The 23,626-nt window shown below is 40.3% G+C and overlaps 5 protein-coding genes and 1 long non-coding RNA gene across 6 annotated transcripts in view; 5 read left to right on the plus strand and 1 right to left on the minus strand.

Moving 5' to 3' along the window:
* Nucleotides 1-2,049: 2,049 nt before the first annotated feature.
* Nucleotides 2,050-8,687, plus strand: LOC114566452 (histone H4). The gene is made up of 2 exons (XM_028594924.1): nt 2,050-2,081; nt 7,899-8,687. The coding sequence occupies exons 1-2, from the start codon at nt 2,063-2,065 to the stop codon at nt 8,189-8,191; spliced, it is 312 nt and encodes a 103-aa protein (XP_028450725.1). The 5' UTR covers nt 2,050-2,062; the 3' UTR covers nt 8,192-8,687.
* Nucleotides 8,688-8,833: 146 nt separating this feature from the next.
* Nucleotides 8,834-9,624, plus strand: LOC114566461 (uncharacterized). The gene is made up of 2 exons (XR_003694064.1): nt 8,834-9,256; nt 9,378-9,624. It is a non-coding gene; the product is annotated as an uncharacterized LOC114566461 (long non-coding RNA).
* Nucleotides 9,625-14,263: 4,639 nt separating this feature from the next.
* Nucleotides 14,264-14,798, plus strand: LOC114566448 (histone H2B). The gene has a single exon (XM_028594919.1). It carries the CDS (start codon nt 14,278-14,280, stop codon nt 14,653-14,655), a length of 378 nt encoding a protein of 125 aa, XP_028450720.1. The 5' UTR covers nt 14,264-14,277; the 3' UTR covers nt 14,656-14,798.
* A 3,090-nt stretch (nt 14,799-17,888) lies between these two features.
* LOC114566436 (histone H1-like) lies at nt 17,889-18,582 on the plus strand. The gene has a single exon (XM_028594907.1). The coding sequence runs from the start codon at nt 17,911-17,913 to the stop codon at nt 18,526-18,528; it is 618 nt and encodes a 205-aa protein (XP_028450708.1). The 5' UTR covers nt 17,889-17,910; the 3' UTR covers nt 18,529-18,582.
* A 1,748-nt stretch (nt 18,583-20,330) lies between these two features.
* On the plus strand, nt 20,331-20,761 carry LOC114566439 (histone H3). The gene has a single exon (XM_028594910.1). The coding sequence runs from the start codon at nt 20,349-20,351 to the stop codon at nt 20,757-20,759; it is 411 nt and encodes a 136-aa protein (XP_028450711.1). The 5' UTR covers nt 20,331-20,348; the 3' UTR covers nt 20,760-20,761.
* Nucleotides 20,762-21,989: 1,228 nt separating this feature from the next.
* Nucleotides 21,990-23,626, minus strand: part of LOC114566874 (histone H2A) — a 14,011-nt gene continuing 12,374 nt past the window's right edge. The window contains exon 2 of the mRNA XM_028595701.1: nt 21,990-22,687. Within this exon, the coding sequence (XP_028451502.1) occupies nt 22,317-22,687 (371 nt within the window). The 3' untranslated portion in view covers nt 21,990-22,316. The remainder of the gene's footprint in view (nt 22,688-23,626) is intronic.

Genomic DNA, 23,626 nt, shown 5'->3' on the forward strand with positions numbered 1-23,626 from the left:
TGCATTGCATTTACATTTCGTTGCTGTCATTGTGACGTGCACAATGACAAAGTTGAATAAGAATACATTTAAGCCAAAGGCCAGGTATATAAGGTCCATGTATTCATCACATTATTATACAGGCAGACAAACTAAACTAGAAAAAGACTTTTGTGTCAAACAGAATTCTGATTTTTTTTTTTTTTTTTTTTTTTTTTTTTTAACCAAAATTAATTTACAAGGAAATTAAAATTAATCAGCAGACCAGAAACTCCTGTTCTGAGAAGTAAAATGACTCAATGGAGTCTGGTTCAGCTCACCGTTATGTTATCTCACTGCTGCCATCTTGTGTTGAACAGTGCATTACAAGTGACTTCATTACAGCAACAATGAACCTTGGACAGGATCACAATGATTTCAGTTATTTTACCTTCTTGCCATACTTGATATTATAAATGCAAACAAAGTCAGGTAGGGGGAGAGCCGGGACAGTTGAAACACTTAATTAAATGTAATTTGCAAAGCGATCGTATCTCACTGAAAGCTAATATGTTGTCACTAGAAACCTACACATGTCATCTGTCAAATACAGTTGCATTTTCAGCTTTGAACAAAACCGTTCAGGAATTATTACAGCAAAAGTGGGGCGTGTGTAATGTTTAAAAAAAAACAGCATGGGGGACGAATGAAACATACAGTTTAAGATATATAAACTTCCCACAACTTAAATATTTTACTACATATCATGAATGGCACTCCCAAAAGGTGTTATTTTAGATAGATTGTTGCTGGGCTATACGTCTTTGTGAATATCTGTTAACAACTCATTGCCGTCACCTTGAAGTGTGTATTAAGCGGTTTTTGAAATATGCACTGTGGATGATTCTGCCATTTGTATAGCTAGAATAGTAGCCTACGTCTTCCCATTTATATAATGTTTCTATTGTGTAAAATGTCGTTTCACTAGGTTTTTACGTGGGTTAGGTCACTGCACATCCAAATAAGTGCCCTTAACGACCCGCAGCCCATCAGTCTCCATAGGATAACATGGGAAAACTCGACCCCCTACCTGGTGGGGCCCAAATATATTTTCATCTTTATAAAACTGCTTTTCCATGTCTCCCCTGCATACATTATTGTATAAACACCGATATTTGAGCATTTACTTAAAATACATGGAGTTACAGCCAGGTCGGTGACAGTTGAAACAGCTGTTTCAACCTTCCCGACATAGACATATGCCATTATAACCTGTTGTGCTTTCCATGTAAATAATCATGCGATATGAAAGTCTGGGATTGTGGAGAACACTAAATGGTCTACTGAATAAGCACGTTGTCGAACCTTTTAATGAAAAACCCTCGAAAAATGTAACCTAATGAAGTTTACTTTTGACCATCAAAACTCGTTTATCGCCTGTAACTCCGTGATAAAAGGAAATAACAGGAAGATATTTGGCTGATAGAAGGAGGTTAACATGATCTATGTTTTGACCTAAGGAAGTCTGTCTGTCATCAATGCACTCGGAGAAAACTGGAATGTTTCAATCGTCCCGGCTCTCCCTACATGAGGCTCTAAATACTTAAAAGTATAAAACTAAAATAGCAACTACTGTGGCAGTACCACATGAAATATCGTTAAAGTACATCTATAAATAATGACCAAAAAGGAAGAAAAACGCTTTGTTGTTCTGAAAAACTATAATGCGGGAACAATGTGGGCCTACTGCGCAGGCGTCAACACTCCCAGCTGCAGACTATAACAGAGTGAAGCGGCAGTTCCCACCGTTATAAATCTCCATTAAGGGTTTTTAACCCCAAAACTACACGACTGGACATGTTCCAGCAGGGTCGTGATTCCAGATTGGGGAGAAATTATTAATAAATTATTAATAACATCGGCAAAAATAAGGCTGTAGGCCTATGTGAAATATAAACAAAGCAGTAACTTGTGTTGATTTGTGTTGACGCCTGCGCAGTCTGCCTGTGTTGGTAACATGTCCTCTCTTACGTCCGCAGATAAGATGTAAATACAGCCGGTTGGGGAACGTTGTCTTCATTCGTTTCATCGACTGAACTGAAAAATGTCAGGAAGAGGAAAAGGCGAAGAGGAGATTTAATCCCAGGTAGACTTCTTATGATTGACTGTTATTATAGGGGTGAAAAATACCGTGTCATTAATGTGTACACTGCTCCTGATAGAGCTTTTAACAGTAGGCTATAAAGTTATTCTGCGTGGTGATTTTAATACAGTCACGGATAAAAATGATATAGTTAGTCCCAATGTTTTTAAACTACTAAGGGAAGGTAAGCTTTTAAAAGAAATATGTGGTGAAGCTAAATTAATAGACGTGTGTCTATCCTCTCGGGGTCCAATTCACCCGCTATGACCACAAGACAAAGACTCGAATTGACCGAATTTATGTTTCTAAACATTTTAAAATCAAGCATTATGGTACAGTCATAAATGACTTCTCTGATCATTTAATTGTTACAACCGTCTTGTCATCCGAATCCTCAGAAAAAAAGAGGCTTCTGGAAGTTAAATACTCAGTGCCTTAAGGATTCAGATTTATGAATAGAATTAAAACAAGAAATTCATTAAATCTTACAATTAAAATGTTTAACTAAATCTAATGTCGAATTGTGGGAATTATTAAAACTAAGACTAAAAGATTTCTTCAGATTTAAATGTAGAGAAATAAATAAGATTAAAAATATAAAGGTTTAATGGAAAAATACGTTAACTTAAAACAGATGAAGAAAAGGTCAAATTCAGATGATGAAAACATGTCGGAATTAAAAACACAAATTGATAATTTTAATAACGAAATATTGTATAACTTTTATAAACAAACAAATACAGATAATAGAGGAAATCTAATACATACTCTTAATGCTGGACAACGGCAAACTCAAAGTAAATTTATTAAATCTATAAAGAAACAGAATGGTGATGTAGTGTGTGATGAAAAGCAGAAAAGGCAAGTGATCAGAGAACTATGTACAGAAGCGTATAAAAATATAGAAATAGATAGTGGCTGTGCAAATATTTGTAATATGTAATGTGTTTATTATATAAGAAAGGGGATGAAAACGACATAAATAGCTACAGACATCTGACCATAATGAATACTGATTATAAAATATTAGCTAAAGTAATTATGAATATAATAAATAAGATATTAGATGAAATTATAGAAAAAGAACAAACGTGTGCCATTAAAGGCCGTTTGATGTGGGATAACCTTTGTATATTGAGAGAAATGATAAATAAACCTGATAAAAAAGACTTCTATATAATCGGGCTGGACCAAAAAAAAGCCTTTGATTATATTTCTAGAGAGTATTTGTGGACTGTAATGAAGTCTTATGGCTTCCCTGAAAGTTTTATCCATTTGATCAGATGTCTGTATGTTAAGTCTAGTGTGTGTATTAATGTAAATGGTGTTTTAACAGAACCTTTTAATGTAGAGAGAGGCGTGAAACAGGGCTGCCCTCTTAGTGCCGCTCTATATGTCCTGGCAATCAGCCCCCTTATTAAAACTATTAATACAGATAGTCTTATATCTGGTACTCGGGTTGGCCTTGCGCCCAAAATCGCTGCCATGGCCTACGCAGATGATGTTGTTATTAAAAATCAGATGGAGATGGATGTCTTAACTAATCACCTAAACTTATATGAACTGGCTTCAGGAGCTAAATTAAATCAGGATAAGACAGAGGGAGTTTGGATCGGAGTTGAAAGTAACAAACGTGATATCAACATAAAAGTAAAGGATGAAATTAAAATCTTGGGCCTGACCATTTGTAATCAAGACTGTAGTGAAAAAAACTGGGAAAATAAACTATGTGAAGTTAAAGAAGAAGTTAAAAAATGGGAAAATAAAAACACCAATTATAAATCAAGAGTGAATATCGTTAAAACTTTCATCTTATCCAAACTCCTGTTTTTAGCCAATATCTTTCCTCCATCTCACAAAATGATAATTCAATTAAATAAACAGTGTGTAAACTTAGTTTGGGGTACAACCGGGGAAGTAACAAAAAGAGAAATCATGTATAAAAGTAAGGAATATGGGGGTTTAGGTGCAGTAGATATGAGAATTAAATTGTACATAGCCTTTATTAAAAACATGTCAGCAGCCATCTCCAGGAATGCTCTCTGGACCGGAGATCGCTCCAAGTGGAGGAAACGGAGAGGGAGAGCCAAACAAGGTCCAGAGTACAACCTTATCTACGGTGATTTTATGTATGAATATGTAGATCTTAAAATTGACTGGAATGGCCTCCCAAGTAAAATGATTTTAAAAAAAATTAATGATTATAAATATGGTGGATATATTAATTATAAAAATTTAAAACCCCAATGAAAAAGCTAAGCAGAGATGGAGTGACCCTGCCCGGAGGAAGCCGGGGCCCCGTCTGGAGCCAGGCCCACGTCGGCCCGGCGCCTGGTGGCGGGTTTCCTGGCAACTCCCTCTCCATCCCATGGGCCCACCACCTGTGGGAGGAACCGTTTCGGGTGCGATGCCACATGGGTGGCAGTGAAGGTCAGGGGCCTCGGCGGACCAGACCCGGGCAGCAGGCGCTGGCTCTGGGGGGTGGGCGTCACCTCTCTGTGGGGAAGGGAGGAACTGGTGCGGGAGGTAAACCTCCACGCACAGTCTTGGTTCTGGAACCATACTCCTGGATAGGGGTTGGAGAGTTGCCCAGGGTGTCCGGCGGGTGTGGGGATACTCACAAGTCCCCGGCTGAGCTGTGTTGGTTTACCCCAGTGGACGAGAGGGTCGGGTTGGGGGAAAACTCTGACTGTTGTTTGTGCATATGCACCAAACAGGAGTTCGGGTATTCGGCCTTCTTGGAGACCTTGACTGGAGTCCTGCATGGGGCTCCAGTGGGGGTCCATTGTTCTGCTGGGGGACGTGGGCAATGATGGAGACACCTGGAGGCGTGATTGGGAGGAACGGCCTCCCTGATCTAAACCAAGTGGTTGTTTGTTGTTGGACTTCTGTGCTAGTCATGGATTGTCTATATGAACACCATGTTCGAACATAATGGGGATGCTATAAGTGTACCTAAAGGTCAAGGATTTCATAATCGGATCTGAGGCCAAATTGAAGAGAGGGGCAGAGGATCACCATCTGGTGGTGAGTTGGTCAGAGGGTGGGGAAGACTCTGGACAACCTGGTAAGCCCAATTGCGGGATGGGAACGTCTTGTCCAACAGACTTTCAACTCAAAGCTTTTCTGCATCCTGTGGAGGCTGGGGGCATTGTGGACAATGTTCAAAGTTTCCATTGCTGAAACGAGGAGCTGTGGTCTTAGGGTCTTAGGTGCCTCAAGGGGCGGTAACCCAAACACCGTGGTGGACAACGGTGGTCAGGGGAAAATTAAGTCTTTCGGGATATGTTATCCCGGAGGACTCGGAGGCAGTGCAGGGTCTAAGGGCTGCTTTGGGAGAAGTTTGGAGAAGACACTCGGCACCAAAGCTTCTGGAAAACTGCCACCTCAGGAGGGGGGAAGCGGGGAACCATCCAAGCTGTGTACAGTAAGGATTGACCTCAACTGAGGAGGTAATAGGGCGGTGGAAGGAGCACTTTGCAGAACTCCTGAAGACTAATCGCCCTCTATGTTAGAGGCAGAGCTGGAGGATAATGGGGGATTGTCGCCGATTTCCCAGGCGGAAGTCACTGATGTAGTCAAACAACTACACAGTGGCAAAGCCCCGGGATTGATGAGATCCGTCCAGAAATGCTCAAGGCTCTGGGTGTGGAGGGGCTGTCCTGGTTGACACGCCTTTTCAACATTGCGTGGAAGTCTGGGGACGGTGCCAAAGGAGTGGCAGACTGGGGTGGTGGTTCCCTTTTTAAAAAGGGGGACCAGAGGGTGTGTGCCAATTATAGGGGTATCACACTTCTCAGCCTCCCTGGTAAAGTCTACTCCAAGGTGCTGGAAAGGAGGGTTCGGCCAATAGTCGAACCTCGGGTTGAGGAGGAACAATGCGGATTTGGAACAACGGACCAGAAGGATCCTGGGGAGCCTGGGAGTATGCCCAACCGGTCTACATGTGTTTTTGGATTTGGAGAAGGCGATGACCGGGTCCCCGGGAGATACTGTGGGAGGTGCACGGGAGTATGGGGTGAGGGGTCTCTTCTCAGGGCCATCCAATCTCTGTACAACCAAAGCGAGAGCTGTGTCCGGGTTCTTTAAGTCGGACTCTTTTCAGGTGAGGGTTGGCCTCCGCCAGGGCTGCGCTTTGTCACCAATCCTGTTTTAGTATTTATGGACAGGATATCGAGGCGTAGTCGGGGTGGGGAGGGGTTGCAGTTTGGTGGGCTGGGGATCTCATCGCTGCTCTTTGCAGATGATGTGGTCCTGATGGCATCATTGCGACCTTCAGCACTCACTGGATGTGGGTTCGCAACCGAGTGTGAAGCGGTTGGGATGAGGATCAGCACCTCTAAATCTGAGGCCATGGTTCTCAGCAGGAAACCGATGGAATGCCTTCTTAGGGAATGAGTCCTTACCCCAAGTGAAGGAGTTCAAGTATCTTGGGGTTGTGTTCGCGAGTGAGGGGACAATGGAGGCGGGAGATTGGCCGGAGAATTGGTATTGCATTCAATCTATCGCACCGTTGGACGAAAAGAGAGCTTAGCCAGAAGGCAAAGCTCTCGATCTAAGTTTTCGTTCCTACCCTCACCTATGGTCATGAAGGCTGGGTCATGAAAAAGAAAAAGATCCAGGGTACAAGCGGCTGAAATGGGTTTCCTCAGGAGGGTGGCTGGCGTCTCCCTTAGAGATAGGGTGAGAAGCTCACTCATCCGTGAGGAGCTCGGGAGAGCCGCTGCTGCTTTGCGTCGAAAGGAGCCAGTTGAGGTGGTTCGGGCATCTGGTAAGGATGCCCCTGGGCGCCTCCCTAGGGAGGTGTTCCAGGCACGTCCAGCTGGGAGGAGGCCTCGGGAAGACCCAGGACTAGGTGGAGGGATTATATCTCCAACCTGGCCTGGGAACGCCTCGGGATCCCCAGTCGGAGCTGGTTAATGTTGCTCGGGAAAGGGAAGTTTGGGGTCCCCTGCTGGAGCTGCTCCCCGCGACCCGACACCGGATAAGCGGACGAAGATGGATGGATGGATGGAAAAATTTAACACATAACGAAGGAACCCAGTTCCTGAAATTTTTAAATTATAAAAACCTTTCAGAGAGTATCCGTGACATGAGATGGCTGATGTCTGTAAATAGACTCGCTGTTAGAGCTACTGTTTCTTGGAGTTGCTATGTAAAAACAAAAAATTGTCCCATGCTTAATTGTAATGAAGATGAGACACAGCAGCATTTATTAATGGACTGTTATAGGGCTAAAGAGGTCTGGGACAAATTGGGAATGTATGGTGTAAATATTGATCTTTCATATAAATCTATCATGTACTGTATTGTTGACAAACCTCTACCAGAGAAGCAAAAGGAACTGGTAAAATTAATCATATGTATTGTCTGTTCTAAGCTTTGGAAAACTAGATGTTGTATGACTATACAACAGATTTTCATAAGCAGTGATTAAGTGTGCAAACAAGTGATCGCTGAGCTCAGAAGAAGAAAAACAATGGACAGAAAACCGCTCCTTCCTTGGAGCTCTCTTACTTTGTGAACTACAGCACTTTATGAAGACTCTGAATGCACTTTATGAAGACTCGGAATGCACTTTATGAAAGACTATTTGCACTGTACACACTTTTAATAGCCCAATTTGCACAATTGTCTCTGGTATTTGTTTTCTCTTATATTGTGATATTTAACGTATAATTTGTAATTTTGGAGAAAAAAAAAACATTGTTTTGTATGTTGTGATGTTTGGTGTATAAACTGTAATCTTGTAAAATGTAATAAAAGTAAAAAAAAAAAAAAAAAAAAAAAAGAAAAGGCGGGAAGGGACTCGGTAAAGGAGGCGCCAAGCGTCACCGTAAAGTTCTCCGTGATAACATCCAGGGCATCACCAAACCCGCCATCCGCCGGCTGGCTCGCCGCGGGGGAGTGAAGCGTATCTCCGGTCTGATCTACGAGGAGACCCGCGGTGTGCTCAAGGTGTTCCTGGAGAACGTCATCCGTGACGCCGTCACTTACACCGAGCACGCCAAGAGGAAGACTGTGACCGCCATGGATGTGGTGTACGCTCTGACGAGACAGGGCCGCACTCTGTACGGCTTCGGAGGTTAAACAACGATCTGACGACAACACAACGGCTCTTTTAAGAGCCACACACAATTCCTCAGTCCTAAATAATGCGATCGTACATCCATTGTGTTCTGAAAATATAAAAAACCTGAATTATTGCATTGCCGGTTATGTTAACAACGTGGTTAAATCTGATGTTTGTATCAAACCTCGCAGCATCAAGTCAGATCCTTGACTATTATGTAGAAACATAACGTGAATAGGCTACAATGCATTTCCCTCTCAATATGGTCACCGTTCTACATCAAACTATTTTTTTGATTAAATCAAAGACTGCAGCTCTGTTCTGTGTGTTTAGGATCAGTTATTCAGTTTTTTTTTTATATTGACAGTTAGTTAAACTTGTTAGATTATTTGACAACCCGTAAAACACTTCAGTTGTTGCAAAGGCCGACCTCAACGCACCCCATGATAAAGTCTTGTCTTTTATAAACCCTTATCATAGCACAATAAAAAGGTGTCCCTGTTGTAATGGGAGTTTATCTGCAAAGTAACCAAAAAAAACAAAAAAAATCTATTAAAAATATACTTTAATAAAGTGTGCTAAGTATATTTTCTAAATTGTTTACTATTTTCGTCAAATCCAAGTATAGTTAAGTGTATTCAATTATGTATTAACTTCAACTTAACATCTATTTGAATACACTTCAAGTGTAAATAGTATACTAAAATGGAACAACTTTTTTTTAAATTCAAGTGCACTAAAATACACTAATGAAAATCAAGATTCATGAGCAATTAAGCACACTTACAGTACAATTGCATTGCCTGTCAGGGCCCCTCCTCCCTGAGCTGTCTCCCCTTCCCTTTTGTGTGTCTCCCTTGCCTCTGCCCTTTTGTGTCTGTGTTGTTTGTATCCGTCAGTCTCTTTTTGTCCCTCAGTGCCCTGAATCCCCACTTCCAGTGAAGGCACCCCGGCACCAAGGCTGCTGCAATCACTGCTCATCTTCCACACCTGCTCCAGTCCACGCCTGGGGCTGATTGCCACTCTCCCTATATCAGGGAGAGGTCGGCCTTCAGTCCCTGCCAGATAATTGTCTCAGCCACGTAACTACCTCTTGCGTTCCTGTGCATTATTTAGCAATCTACAGTTCTTGTCATTATCCTGAGTTTTCCCGTAGTTTTTGCCTTTTCTTTTCCTCATTGTATTTTCTGTTCCGCCTCCTAGACGCCGTTCACCCTCCACCACCGGTCACTGCTTTTGTTCCCTCCTCAACTGGATCTTCTGTTTGGACTCCTCGTGCCGACCTCTGCCTTGCCCTCCGTGCCTCTGGACCCCCAGCCTGTTTCCGACTGTCCTCGCCAGCCGTTTGTACTTCTGCTGAGCTCCAACCTACTCATACTGGCTCCCATAACCTCCACGACGGAGCCCCATCCACATTATTCATTTTCCAATAAACAGTTGTATTGTTGAACTCAATCTGTGTTCTGCTTTTGTGTCCTGCCCCGTCCAGAGCGTGACATTGCCATTCTTATTGAAATACACTTAAAAAGGCATTGCAGCGCAACTTACAGTTGCGTTTAAGTATATTTTGTTCATACTGCTATCATACAAGTGAAGTTCAATTACAACCTATACATCATAGAAAAAAGAGAGAAAAAAAAAAGAAAGAATATGAGCGATATCCGCCGTGCTCGGACATACGCCGCTGTGGACGATGTCTTCCAGTGCTAGTGTTAAGAATTCCTTAGAAATAAAAGTTTATTGCTCTTTGAAAAAGTGTACCTGCATTATTATGCCCTTATCGTTCTATTAGATGAAAATGGTCTCAGGACGACACGATTATGGTTTAACACAATAATTTCTGGGACAATTTATCGTCCAGCAAAACTTGTTATCGTGACAGGCCTACTCGCTTCATACTGGACCAATGTCAAAGATTGTTGTTCCCATTAGTAACAACAACAGAGGAACATAGGGTCCAAGTTGAAAAACCCGAAGTTACCCTTTAAATTGTGCACAACATTTTTTAACCCTGTGTAAAAAAAAAAATTCCATCTGGTATAGCGGTACCAAAGATGCCTGTTGGTCTTTAAAGGAGTCTGTTTTCTAGAGAGAAAACTTTTGCTTGGTTTGCAAAAGGTTATTTCCATGCAGCTCCATGCAAATCCTGTCCAGTTAATTCAAACAAAAAAAACTAGTCCAAAGAGTACAGCCATACCAACGATGCCTTTAGGGACAACTACGCTGTTTGGTTGACGGCGCAGTCTCTCTGGCCCTTTCACTGGAAGAGCTTGTTTTTTAGATCCTGTTTTTTAGAGCAAGTGCTTTGTTGGTAAGTTTCCCTCCATCAAGCTCCATGCAAATCTTTTGGATCGAAGGCGAGCAGGGTAGCTGAAGTTCAGGGCATACTGTACATTAGTCCAAACAGCGTAGCAACAGGTAATGCTACATTATAAAGATCTTGCAACATCTTGATGCCTTCAAGGACAATACCAATGTCCCCTGGTTCATCACTTGAAGCATGTTCTTTAAGAACATAAATCCCAACACTGGTTTCTTCAGTGGCCTCGTTGATGGCGTCTTCATCCATGCCCTGTTAAAAAAAGAAAAGAAAAAGGGCAGTCAATAAGACCAATCGAGAAACAAATACACAAGTATTAAATCATGAGGGAGTAGTAAGTAGGGCTAACGATTTTAGAAAATAATCTAATTGTGATTTTTTTCCACAAATATTGTGATGGCAATTTAATATGCAATAATTTTTTAAGCTCTTTGTCTTCTGTATTATTAAACAAAGACAAGTAATACAGTATGAACAACACAAGATTAGATAGATTAAACAAACGGTTATTTCCTGGAGGCCAGGTCTGGATGTGATGATGAAATTAGGTGATGCATGAATTTATATGAATGACATCTTTTATTTAACTACTTCAATCACAGTAGTATATTGAGCACTGACCAAGCCTGGTGTAAACGTTCATTGGAAGTCAGAAACAAATCACACAAACTAAAGTGCAGATTGCAAAAATATGTGGCTTTACCACACTTAGTAGTACTTAGATTATTTAATTATTATTAACTGTAATAAACATAAATAAACATGTGGATTGCATTGTTTTTTTTGAACACACTACACTTTGAAGTCAACTACTGGTGTACACTGTCATATGGGTACATATTTCTCTAAGAATATTACAACATGGTTACTACAAAGGTACTAGCCTTGCTGTCAACTCCAAACACGTAGGAAAGAGATTGACAGTAAAGACAAAGAAAAATACAAATATGAAGATAAGTAAGAAAATAAATAGAGGAAAGGTTCAAACTGAGACAAAAAGATGAATATAGTAGGAGAAAGATGAAAAATAAGTAGACGTTGGGCCTTGCCGTTCTTGCCAATAAATTGTGGTATGTAAAATATAACCTATAACATTACATAACCTTTCCACAATTCTAAAATCTTAATGTTTTTCAAAAAAAGAAATAACACTAAACAACCAGTTGGTGTTTTACTGTTTCTGATACTGTTAAAGTTTAAATTGGTGATATCTGTGAGAGTAGGTCCATTTTCATTTGTAAACAATTGAGAAACAAATAAATGTTTCCATCTGTAACTTTCAATTATTTTAGGAAATATACAAAGAAAAAACAAATATGACAGCACTTATCACTATAAAGCATTTGATTGTATATACTGTTCAAATAGGATCCTATGAAAGAAAACATTTAGAATCAGTGAGGTGAACCAAGCACATGGACTCAATAATTAAAAGACCACACAAAAGAAAGCACACAACAAAGACACAAAGGTGGGCTAAAAATCCAGTTTGAGTCCGACCTTAAAAACGCTGCTTCATTTATATGAAAACTTAATGATTTATGGAGGGCTTCTTTAGTGTGCAGAAGTGGAGAGAGATTTAGGAAAATGACATGGTAAACAAAGAGTTCCCATACACTGTGCTAACGTTAGTTGCCATGATACATTTTCATGTCAGCACACACACACCCACCACATACACACACACACACACACACACACACACACACACACACACACACACACACACACACACACACACACACAGTCTGTAACTGAATAACCGACAGCTTTAGCTACAACACTTGTTCGTTCTTACCTGACGTTGCATTGAACTTGTAAGCCTGTGGTCTTAGCTAGCTAACCTTAGCTATTAGCAAACCAACATATAACGTTATGCCCAAACAACTCGACGGAGGTTGTTTTTGTTACATAAAACGTAACAAAAAAAAACGTTACAACAGCATCAATGTAATCTAAATGTTGAGAACTAAACCCGACCACTTAACACTCTGACTGAGGCTGACTGGCTCCTCTTCACCGGCTGCCATTAACATTACGTTAGCTACATTGAAATACCGTTGTTAGGAGCGGGACCGTCAGGGGGAGAAACACAATTATTAATGCTAAACTAAGTAGTTACTAGTTAGTGATGGTATTATTAGCTAACTTGGTTACAAGAAAACCGATATATTTATAGAATGCACAAACAAGTGAACGGACTTTATAACCGTTGCATGCAGTACAAAAACATTATGAACATGAACAAAATCACTTTGATTGATGTTAACTTACTTTTTCGTGAAGGTGACAACACATGGCTGCTGTAGAATTAATCCTGCACGCAGTCAACACATGCTCAACATTCTTCTTCACATTCTTCTTGTTTTGGCGATGTCCTTGTTGAAACAGTTTGCCTGTGTTGGCAGCATAGACAGTATATAAACTGTTGGTGTCAGTGCCCGGGAAGTGCCACCTACACTTCCTGGCGCCATTTGATTCAAATATACCATTTCCGGTGGTGACCAAACTTAATTCGATCATTTAAAATGTTCAATTCAATCAATTTCAATCAACGCAGAAGGAATCTATACAAAAACACCTGAAGTCTACATGATTGAACCATGTTCTTGAAAGGAATATAAATGAATTGTGTAGCATATTCTAAATTAATTTTTGTAAATTCAAAGACCCATTTCCCATTTTTTCAGTGTACTTTGATATGCTAATAAAAGTACACTAATATTTAGTGCACTTTGTTTACAGTGTACTAAGATTACACTACTGATGAAGTGAAATTAGTGTACACTTTCAAAAATTATACTGACTCTGTATTAAAAATAAGTGTACTTACTATAAGTGTACACTAAGTTACCACAATACATTTTTGTATTTTAACATATTTTATGCAAGTACTCTGATATGCCACTAAAAATACACTTATTTTGGAGTGTACTGTCTAAAGTGTACAGAAGTCACACTTCTAATGAAGTGAGATCATAGTACACTTTAAAAAAGTATACTAACAATTAATTTCCAAAAAATATACTTCCCATAACTACACTGAATTGCCACTCTAAGTATGTCAAATTTAATACACTTAAAAAAAAATAAACTTCTATACAATTTAAAAAACATTAACAAAAAAGTACACTTTCAAAAAGTACATTTAAAAAATTATTTGATTACTGGTAAATTAGTATACTTACTTTTTGGACTCTGAAGTTAAACTTAATTACATCTATTTTGAAGTATACTTTTAAAAAGTACATATTAAATACTCTTTAAATAAAGCACAACAAGTAGAAGCATACTTGTTTTATACTTCATGTACTTCATTCATATTTCTAATACACTAAAGTATACCACTTTTTTACCTGGGCATACACCACGAGAAAGTTAAAAAAAGAAAACTCATCAAGATATAAAATAGAGGTCTATTCAGAAATCAAAGTGTGCATGTTTTCCTAAACTATACAAAAAGTGGTTTGGAAACAGTGAATCTAGTTCCATGGATACATTGTTTGGCCATTAGAATCACACTATTAAACATCATTCATTATATCAAGTTACAAGTCTGATATCTAAAATAATATCAGCTTTAGGACTGTTCAGAGCCGTTAAAACTCTCCTAACGGCTCTGGGACGGTTACTTTGTGTTGGCGCATGCTCAGTCTCACTCACAAAGCTCAGCCAATCCTGTGCGAGCAACAGCACAGTCTCATTTGCATAAAGTGCACATAAAAAGGCGTCCGGGGGGAGCGTTTTGGTTATCTGTTTCAGAACTCTCGATCCGAAACAAACATGCCAGCAGAAGCCACCGTGAAAGCGCCCAAGAAGGGCTCCAAGAAAGCCGTGACTAAGACCGCCGCCAAGGGTGGCAAGAAGAGGAGAAAGAGCAGGAAGGAGAGCTACGCCATCTACGTGTACAAGGTGCTGAAGCAGGTCCACCCCGACACCGGTATCTCCTCAAAGGCCATGGGCATCATGAACTCGTTTGTGAGCGATATCTTTGAGCGCATCGCCGGTGAGGCCTCCCGTCTGGCTCACTACAACAAGCGCTCCACCATCACTTCCCGTGAGATCCAGACCGCCGTGAGGCTGCTGCTGCCCGGGGAGCTGGCCAAGCACGCCGTGTCTGAGGGCACCAAGGCCGTCACCAAGTACACCAGCTCCAAGTAAACATCCCGCTGATGTAATTCACCAAAACAACGGCTCTTTTAAGAGCCACGCACTTCTTCTTAAAGAGCAACGTTTCAATTAATCATGTTTTTGGATTCAAAGTAGGCTATGGTTTATTAGATTTCCATGGTCTTTGTCTTTACCTTTTTTAAATTTGCAGTTTTTAAATTTTTGTTTGTTAATATTAAGTAACTCATTATATTCCATGTATACATTAAGCTGTCTTTATACTTGTACCTGCCTTTTTTTTTTTTTTCCCACTGGGTCAGAATTATAATTTCAATTGTCTGGCCCATACTGCAGAATTGACATTGAAGTTGACTTTCCAATAAGAAAAAGCTCTTGTAACCTCCACAAATGTACTACTTAAAATTGTGTTATAATGGGCAATGTTACTTGGTCTTCATCATTGCTGTGTGTCTCAGATTCACTTTGTTCTATGTACTTAGTTCTTGTACTTGTAGACTTTAGATTTAGGCAACCATAGTGCTTTTACTCTATAGCTTTGAACAGGTACACCACCTCAAAGTAAACCTGCTGTCAGATCAACACGGCTCTTTTAAAAGCCTTCTAAGAGAGCAAAGTTTCATTCAATCATTGCTGTTTATTTTGTAAATATCCATGAATATTGTCACTTGTGGAAGTCTCTTAAAATCTTCACAATCATGGCACTATTACTGTCATTATTGCTTGGTGGCTTACAGTTGTATTACTACATGGACATTAAGTTACCATGCTATTATTGGGAGCAAAGTACACAAGCTCCAGGTAAACTGTTCAAGTGCTGTAATCTACAAAACCTACAGCTCATTTATTAAGAGCCACACTTCTAAGAGCATAGTTTCAGTCAATCATGCCATTTTTTAAGCTATCCATGAATGTTGTCACCTGTTTTTTTTTTTTTTTTTTTTTTTTTTTTTTTGGATGTAGTGAAAGTCCCCTTAATATTTCTGTAATCATGGGCACTATTACTGTCGGTGTTATTGCTTTGTGTCTTACAGTTCTATTACACCATAGACTTGACAATATTATTCCACAGCAAAGTACACAAATGGTCAACATGGTTTTGTGACTCAGAAATTCCCCCAGAATGATTTGCTAAATGCTAGGATGGCTTTGGAACTTTTTATTGCTGACTTTTTGTGTCAGCAATAAAATGTATGTGGACCAAACTGTAAGTGAAAAGTGATTCAATAATTGAATCAAAGATATTTAACTCTTTGGATGAAATAAAAGCACGTCAATAAACTCTACATGTCTGGCCCTTGGTGTGATTCTCTTTTTCCACTGTGGCCCTTAGTGCAATTGAGTTTGATACCCCTGTACTAAAAGAGTAACACACTTCTTCTAACAAAGCACAGTTTCATTTAATCATGTTTATATAAAAAAAAGTACGTATGAATGTTGTCACTATTCGTTTGTACATGTACAATAAAGAAACAAGCCTATTGTAATCTCCATAATGTGCAATACTTCTTATTGCGTATAATATAATGGGCAATCTTTGCTTTTGTGTCATACTTGGTTCTATTACTTATTGTAGACTTTACATTTAGGCTACTATTTTGTTTTTACTCAATAGCTGGCAAAGCATGCCATGTCTGAGGGCACCAAGGCCGTCACCAAGTACACCAGCTCCAAGTAGACCTCCCACTGCTGTAATCTACTAAACCAACGGCTCTTTTAAGAGCCATCACACTACTTCTTAGAGAGCAACGTTACATTCAGTCGTGTGTTTGGATACAAAATATCCAAGAATGTTTTCACTTATTGTTTATACATTAGTTTTCTATTCTATACTTTATTTTTGCCTAACATTTGTGCTATTATGTAATGTGTGTATTATCTTTCCTAATTGTAAATAATACAAATTTTTATAAATGTTGTACCTGTTTTTATTACACCGTATACAGTTGAGCTTTTATGATTATAATCTGCAATGTTACATGGTCTTTATCATTGCTTCAGTGCTTTGTGTCTTAACCTTACTTTGTTCTATTACTTGTAGACTTTACATTTAGGCAAATTTACATTTAGGCAACTAAGAAGACTTAGGCAACTTTAGTGTTTTCACTTATTCAGCTACACAAGCTCAAAGTAAACTTGCTGTCAGACCAGCAATTTTAAAGAGCCACAGCCCTTTTCAAAGGCATTTCAATTCATGAGGGTGCTTTAAAAATAATTTGTGCATAACTTTATTTAAAATGCACACTAATCACCACCTTCGGCCAACAAACATTGCCTCCATAATTATTTATTTAGGGTTTATTCAGTTCCTTAAACTCTGCCTTCATATAGAGAGAATGTAAATGGATTGCATTTTAATCTTTACTTCTTCTCATTATTTGGAGAAAGTAAGTCATTATTTTGAGATACAAAGTAATTATCTTGACAAACTTCATTATAAAGACTTTTTGTTTAAGCAAAACTAGTTTATAAATAGCCTACAGCTTTCATGTTATTTGTCATGTCAAATTTTTTTCCAATCCCACATTTCTTTGCATATGTATAAAACGTACAAATTGACTAGCTAGGCATATTATGAATAACAGGGACCAGATCATAGTACAAAAAGATTTCGAGGCAACTATAGCTGGTTGCAGTGATATCACTTAGTCAGGGTTGTGTACAGCAGAAGATAGGACTATGAACCTGTGTTTGGAGGCCCATCATGTCAAATCCATCATGTTAAGGATCAATGCCAGCGGATAAACCTGTGTCAGATAATCGCCTAGATTCACACCCAGCACCCGGTGTGTTAACCACCACTGACAACTTCCCCAATTTAAACTACATAAAACACATGAATGCAGCTATTTCTCTTTTATTGTAGCCTCACATGTCTCTGCTTACTGGAACATCACTGTGACATTTAATACACATCACTTTTAGACATTTGTTAAGTCAAAATGTGAAGAAAACTCGCTGCGAGTAGTCCAAAATGACCGTTTATCCGAGAGGTTTGAAGCCTCCTGGAATCAAATAAACGAGTCCTCGTCGCCAAACATGAGCTCAGTGTGAAGGGGAGAAGGTTTGCTCACCACTATCATAACTATTGTGTTTGAAATCATTTTTCTTCTATGATTTTTATGCCCAAATTGTGGAAGAGAAAACACAAAGTGTCGCCACATTTTCAGCAGGGCAGCGGAACGGCTGTGAGTTGACTCTCCACGGTTCTCATGGGCTTTATAAGTTCCGCCTCCTGCCAGACTGGGAACACAGCAGACTGTTAACGCGACAGAGAAAGACACAGACATGGCGGAAGAAGCTCCAGCAGTTCCCGCGGTGAAAGCCCCGGCCAAGGCCCCCAAGAAGAAGGCAGCTCCCCGGGCCAAGAGTGACGGACCCTCCCTCCCGAAGCTCATCCTCGACGCCGTGACTGAGGCCAAGGATCGTAAAGGCACGTCGCTTCCCGCTATCAAAAAGACGTTGGCCACCAAAGGCATCGACCTGGAGAAGTCCAACAAACGCATCAACACCGCCGTGAAGAAGCTGGTGACCGACGGAAAGCTGGTCCAGAATAAAGGGATCGGTGCATCCGGGTCCTTCAAGCTCCCCAAGGCTCAGCCTAAAGCCGCCAAAGCGGTCAAGAAGACTCCCGTTAAGGTGAAGAAGCCCGCTGCCAAGTCCCCGCAGAAGAAAACCGCCGCTAAGAAAACCGCTGTGAAGAAGACTGCAGTCAAGAAAACCGCCGCCAAGAAACCAGCAGCCAAGAAACCGGCAGCGAAGAAGTCTCCTGTGAAGAAAGCTGCCAAAAAGCCAGCAGTAAAGTCTACCCCCAAGAAGGCTGCCCCTAAGAAGGTCGCAAAGAAGAAGACCCCTGTGAAGAAAGCTCCGGCAAAGAAAGCTGCAGCGAAGAAGTCCAAGAAGTAAAGTGGTTCTTTAACCTGCACTCCGTGCACCAAAAGGCTCTTTTAAGAGCCACCACACATTCACCAAAAAGCTGATTTCCTACAACATTATCATCTGCTTCCACTGTTTTTCTATTATTTATTTTATTAAAGCATTTTGATCTACATGAAATATGCTAGTGAATAGTAAAGTTTGCATTATCCCCCATTAGTTGAAGTATTAGGGTTAGGACTCCTATACAGTAGAGATATTTCCAATTCTGTGATAGTAGCCCTGCAATATCATAATAAGATCAATATCCATAGATTTAAATGCAGTCTATCAAAGGATTTTTTTTAGTGGTTTAAAAATCTGATTTAGTGGAGGTTAGATTATGTTAGTTGTGAAGTGATATCTCCTCAGAAGCTGTAGTAGCCTAGTAGTAATCTCAGTATTACCCTGCATCATTTTGGCACATGTGAGAGGAAAAGGAAATGGTCTCTCAGTGCTTTGTCCTCTGACCGCCACAGGATGGCGCTAACACACAAGAAGAGAGTAACACTGTCTCCTCTTAACTTACATTTGTTCATAAATCTACCTGTAAATCTTTTTAGCTGGAAGGGTAGACCCTTAACATGTAGCATCTCATTTTCTAGGGGGTCCTATACACACAAATAATAAAATATATACAAAATATACAAACAGAACAGCGTTACACACATATTACACAGATACAGACGTCTTGCTCATTCTCACCCTTAGCTGTTTCAGAGCTGTTCATATTGTAATATAATACTTCATATATTAATACTCCTTTGCACTATGCTCCATAATTAAAATAATAATTTATCATAAAATAATTCACTCCTGCACACTTCGCACTCTTTATTGCACTGCTGCCTCAACCTGTCTATACTGTCTCTGTTTATAGTCTATATATAGCACATTGTATAATCCAAAGCTAAATTCCTCGTATGTGTCGTCATACCTGGCAAATAAAGCTGAATCTGATTCAGAAAAAATAGATACAATAACCCAGATAAAAAAAATCAATTCATCACAAAAGAGAAATGGAAGCCGTTTGTTTTCAGCTCTAACAAACAAGACAAAAAATTACAAATTAAAAGCTTGAACAAGTTGTTTTAAGATGAGAAAATAAAGATTTCCAGAAGCAGTGGTCTGTGGTCTTTATATCTCAGAGAAAAATTAAGATTATTCCAACAGGAAAGATCTTATTATCTGAATGATCTGCATCCAACTTATTTTGAAAATTGGAGGGACAGTGAAGCAGGGATATTGCAGATATGAAGATCTACATGAAAACCACAAACTGTTTCAAGAAAGAGCAGTTGAAATAAATAAAGATGAACTGAACAGGTTAGTTGACTTAGGCTGTGGCTACTTAACAAAAGACATAATAAAGTCCTTCTATATCTCCTATAACGTGGATGAACTGGGTGACAGTGTAACTAACCAGATGTGTTATGTTAAAGAAATATTGCATTAGTTGTTTTCAACATCAACTCAGACAAATAATGTTCTGACATCACAATGACAATCAAACAGTAACTCGATTTTACTTTGAAGTGTTAAATCTAGACGACGAGCAGGAAACGTTAACCATAAGAATAAAAAATACATGTGCCATTGTTGAGACAGCAGCCGTTAGCTAACCAGCTGCTGTGTGAGTGTCTACATTTGAATTCATTTTGTCCAATAGTTAATCAGCTCCAGACCACGTGTCTCCCGGTCTGGACCAATCAGCGCTGCCCTTGCTCCGGCAGTTCCTTTATAAAGCCGCTGTTCACTCCGATAAGTATTATTTCCTGAGCTGTGAACACAGAGAAAACTGAGAAGCTAAAATGGCCAGAACCAAGCAGACCGCCCGTAAATCCACCGGAGGAAAAGCTCCCAGGAAGCAACTGGCCACCAAGGCTGCCCGTAAGAGCGCCCCGGCCACCGGTGGAGTGAAGAAGCCTCACCGTTACAGGCCCGGTACCGTGGCTCTGAGAGAGATCCGTCGCTACCAGAAGTCCACCGAGCTGCTGATCCGCAAGCTGCCCTTCCAGCGCCTGGTGAGGGAGATCGCTCAGGACTTCAAGACCGACCTGCGCTTCCAGAGCTCCGCCGTCATGGCTCTGCAGGAGGCCAGCGAGGCTTACCTGGTCGGCCTGTTCGAGGACACCAACCTGTGCGCCATCCACGCCAAGAGGGTCACCATCATGCCCAAAGACATCCAGCTGGCCCGCCGTATCCGCGGAGAGAGGGCTTAAACTCACCATGCTGCTCTAAACACAACGGCTCTTTTAAGAGCCACATACAAAATCTAACCGAGCAACAGTCCTGAAACCACACGGTCTCACACATGTTCATATATTATAAACCGAAAGCTATTAATGATTTAGACACAAAAAATAACCGCAATAGTGCTGAGACGCTATTTCCTAATTTACTATCCTGGGTAGCTTCATTAATACTTTGCTTAACAATGCTATGCTGGTTATTAAAGTAACCCTAGCCTACTGCTACTGAAAAAGTTTAACAAGGAAAAATACGTGGGACACTAAAAACTATATTCTGTAGGCTACAGATCGGGCATATGCAGTTTGCATTGGATGTCTTTATGATGCTGGTTCTAGTGATTGATCCTGCATTACTGCACTGATCAGGAGTGTTGAACTCCCTATATTTAGGCTATACAAATATTCTGAAAATAAGTATAAGTCAATCACATCTTAAATTCACTTGTGCGAGTGTGCTCGCAAGCTGTATCAACATGTTATTTATATGTGGTGACTCATTGTATTTAATAGTGCATATATGTATGTATATATATATACATATATATATATACTCTGGCTCTATACACGCTAAAAGTCCTGATTATTTACATGACAATCATGACAAAGACATCCAGCTGGCCCGCCGTAACCGAGGCAAGATAGCTTAAAGTCACCTTACTGCTCTTAAAAACACAACGGCTCTTTTAAGAGCCACATACAAAACCCTAACTGAGCAACAGTCCTGAAACCATACTATTTCCCACGTGTTCATATAATATAAACAAACAGGTATTAATGAAATAGACACAAGAACAGAAATAGTGCTGAGACGCTATTTTCTAATTAACTATTAAAAGGAAACCTTGCTAACCTGGGTAGCTTCATAAATATTCTGCTTATGCTGGTTATGAAAGACACCACTGCTATTGAGAAGGTTGAACAAGGAGAAATACGTGGGACACTGTACTGTAAAAGTATAATGGCAGAAACCATTTACACAGTAACGATTTTATGTAGGCTACAGATCGGGCATATGCAATTTGCATTGGATTTGATGCTAGCTCAAGTGATCATGTATAATTGCCTCGTAATGTTGAATTCCCTATAATTTAGGCTATATATTCTGAAGTATAAGTCAATCACATCTTAAATACACTTATTGTGCGAGTGTGCTCACAAGCTGCAGAATTACCATGTCATTAGTGTGGTGACTCATTGCATTTAATAGTTAATTCACAGCAGTATGTAAAGGGATCTTGTGTGCGTGCATACACATATACATACATATACACATATAAAATTGTTATCCATTAACTGAACTTTTAAAAAATTGCAGGACAGAGAACAAGTGGGATTGAATCTTGTAAAGTGTGCTCATTAGTTAAATATGCCTTCCCTGAAAGAGAATCCTTAAATTGTTTTAGGATAAGCTACAGGTTGATTCATTATATACATAGAATCATGGAAATACAAGGATTTGTCTTTAGTTGGATGTGTGTGGCTCTTAAAAGAGCCGTTGTTGGTTTGGTTGAAGCCGGTTCCGGGTATTTACTTCTTGGCGGGCTTCTCGGTCTTCTTGGGCAGCAGGACGGCCTGGATGTTGGGCAGCACGCCGCCCTGAGCGATGGTCACTCCGCCCAGCAGCTTGTTGAGCTCCTCGTCGTTGCGGACGGCCAGCTGCAGATGGCGGGGGATGATACGGGTCTTCTTGTTGTCGCGGGCAGCGTTTCCAGCCAGCTCCAGGATCTCAGCGGTCAGGTACTCCAGCACGGCCGCCAGATACACCGGAGCTCCGGCGCCGACCCGCTGAGCGTAGTTCCCTTTGCGGAGCAGCCTGTGGACACGGCCGACGGGGAACTGGAGCCCGGCACGAGAGGAGCGGGTCTTGGCCTTCGCTCTGGCTTTGCCTCCGGTTTTACCTCTTCCAGACATTTTTCGCGTTTCTTCTGTCGTTGAGTTCGAGAGAAAAGTACAAATATGGGGTCGAAAGCGGCCTTATATACACCTAGCTACTTCCTGATTGGCCAGACCGAGCGTAACTGTGATCGTCCAATCAGAAAAGAGACCAGTCAAGACAAAGCTGTGGTCAATGAAATGTATCCCATATTGTTATTTCCCTTTATCATTCTGTAAACTGCCTTTGTATTTTGAAAACAAACGTTCAAGGGGTTGACACAATCATGTTAACACACATTACCAAATATAGCCTAAAGGCTCAATGTAAAATTTCCTTTTGACATGATATTTTATCAACGTATTCCGACAGAAACGCGTATTACGGCGCAGATTAGTCTTTTGGGTCAGACTTTCAGCGGTTTATGGAATAAACAAATACAAGATAATTAACACGAGGGATTATGGCCGTGATGGCCAATTGCCGTTCACTGTGGAGACAAGAGGAAACTTTTATAAACCGAAATATGTAACTGTTGCAGAGAGACTGAACGGCCCAAAGTGGAAAACTGGAGCAAAGGACATCATTCTGTAAACTGCCTTTGTATTTTGAAAACAAACGTTCAAGAGGTTGACACAATCATGTTAACACACATTACCAAATATAATATAACGTATTCCTACAGAAAAGCTCAACTGGCTTTCTGTATTACGGCGGAGATTAGTCTTTTGGGTCAGACTTTCAGCGGTTTATGCAATAAACAAATACAAGTTAATTAATACGAGGGATTATGGCCGTGATGAACAATTGCCGTTCAAAGTCCAAAGTGGAAAACTGGAGCAAAGGACAGCCTGACAGTGAGGTAAGGTAGTCACATATTTTAACCCCTCGTTTTCAAAGTTTCTAAATAGAAATTTGAGTTTATTTCAACCGTATTGCGCTGAAATAACACGGATGGTTTCAT

Source organism: Perca flavescens, chromosome 13 (assembly GCF_004354835.1).
Source record: "Perca flavescens isolate YP-PL-M2 chromosome 13, PFLA_1.0, whole genome shotgun sequence".
In the NCBI taxonomy this organism is placed as follows: Eukaryota; Metazoa; Chordata; class Actinopteri; order Perciformes; family Percidae; genus Perca; species Perca flavescens.

Bases quoted from the DNA above. Each gene is read 5' to 3' on its own strand.
- LOC114566448 (XM_028594919.1), top strand. From the start codon at position 14,278: ATGCCAGCAGAAGCCACCGTGAAAGCGCCCAAGAAGGGCTCCAAGAAA.
- LOC114566436 (XM_028594907.1), top strand. From the start codon at position 17,911: ATGGCGGAAGAAGCTCCAGCAGTTCCCGCGGTGAAAGCCCCGGCCAAG.
- LOC114566439 (XM_028594910.1), top strand. From the start codon at position 20,349: ATGGCCAGAACCAAGCAGACCGCCCGTAAATCCACCGGAGGAAAAGCT.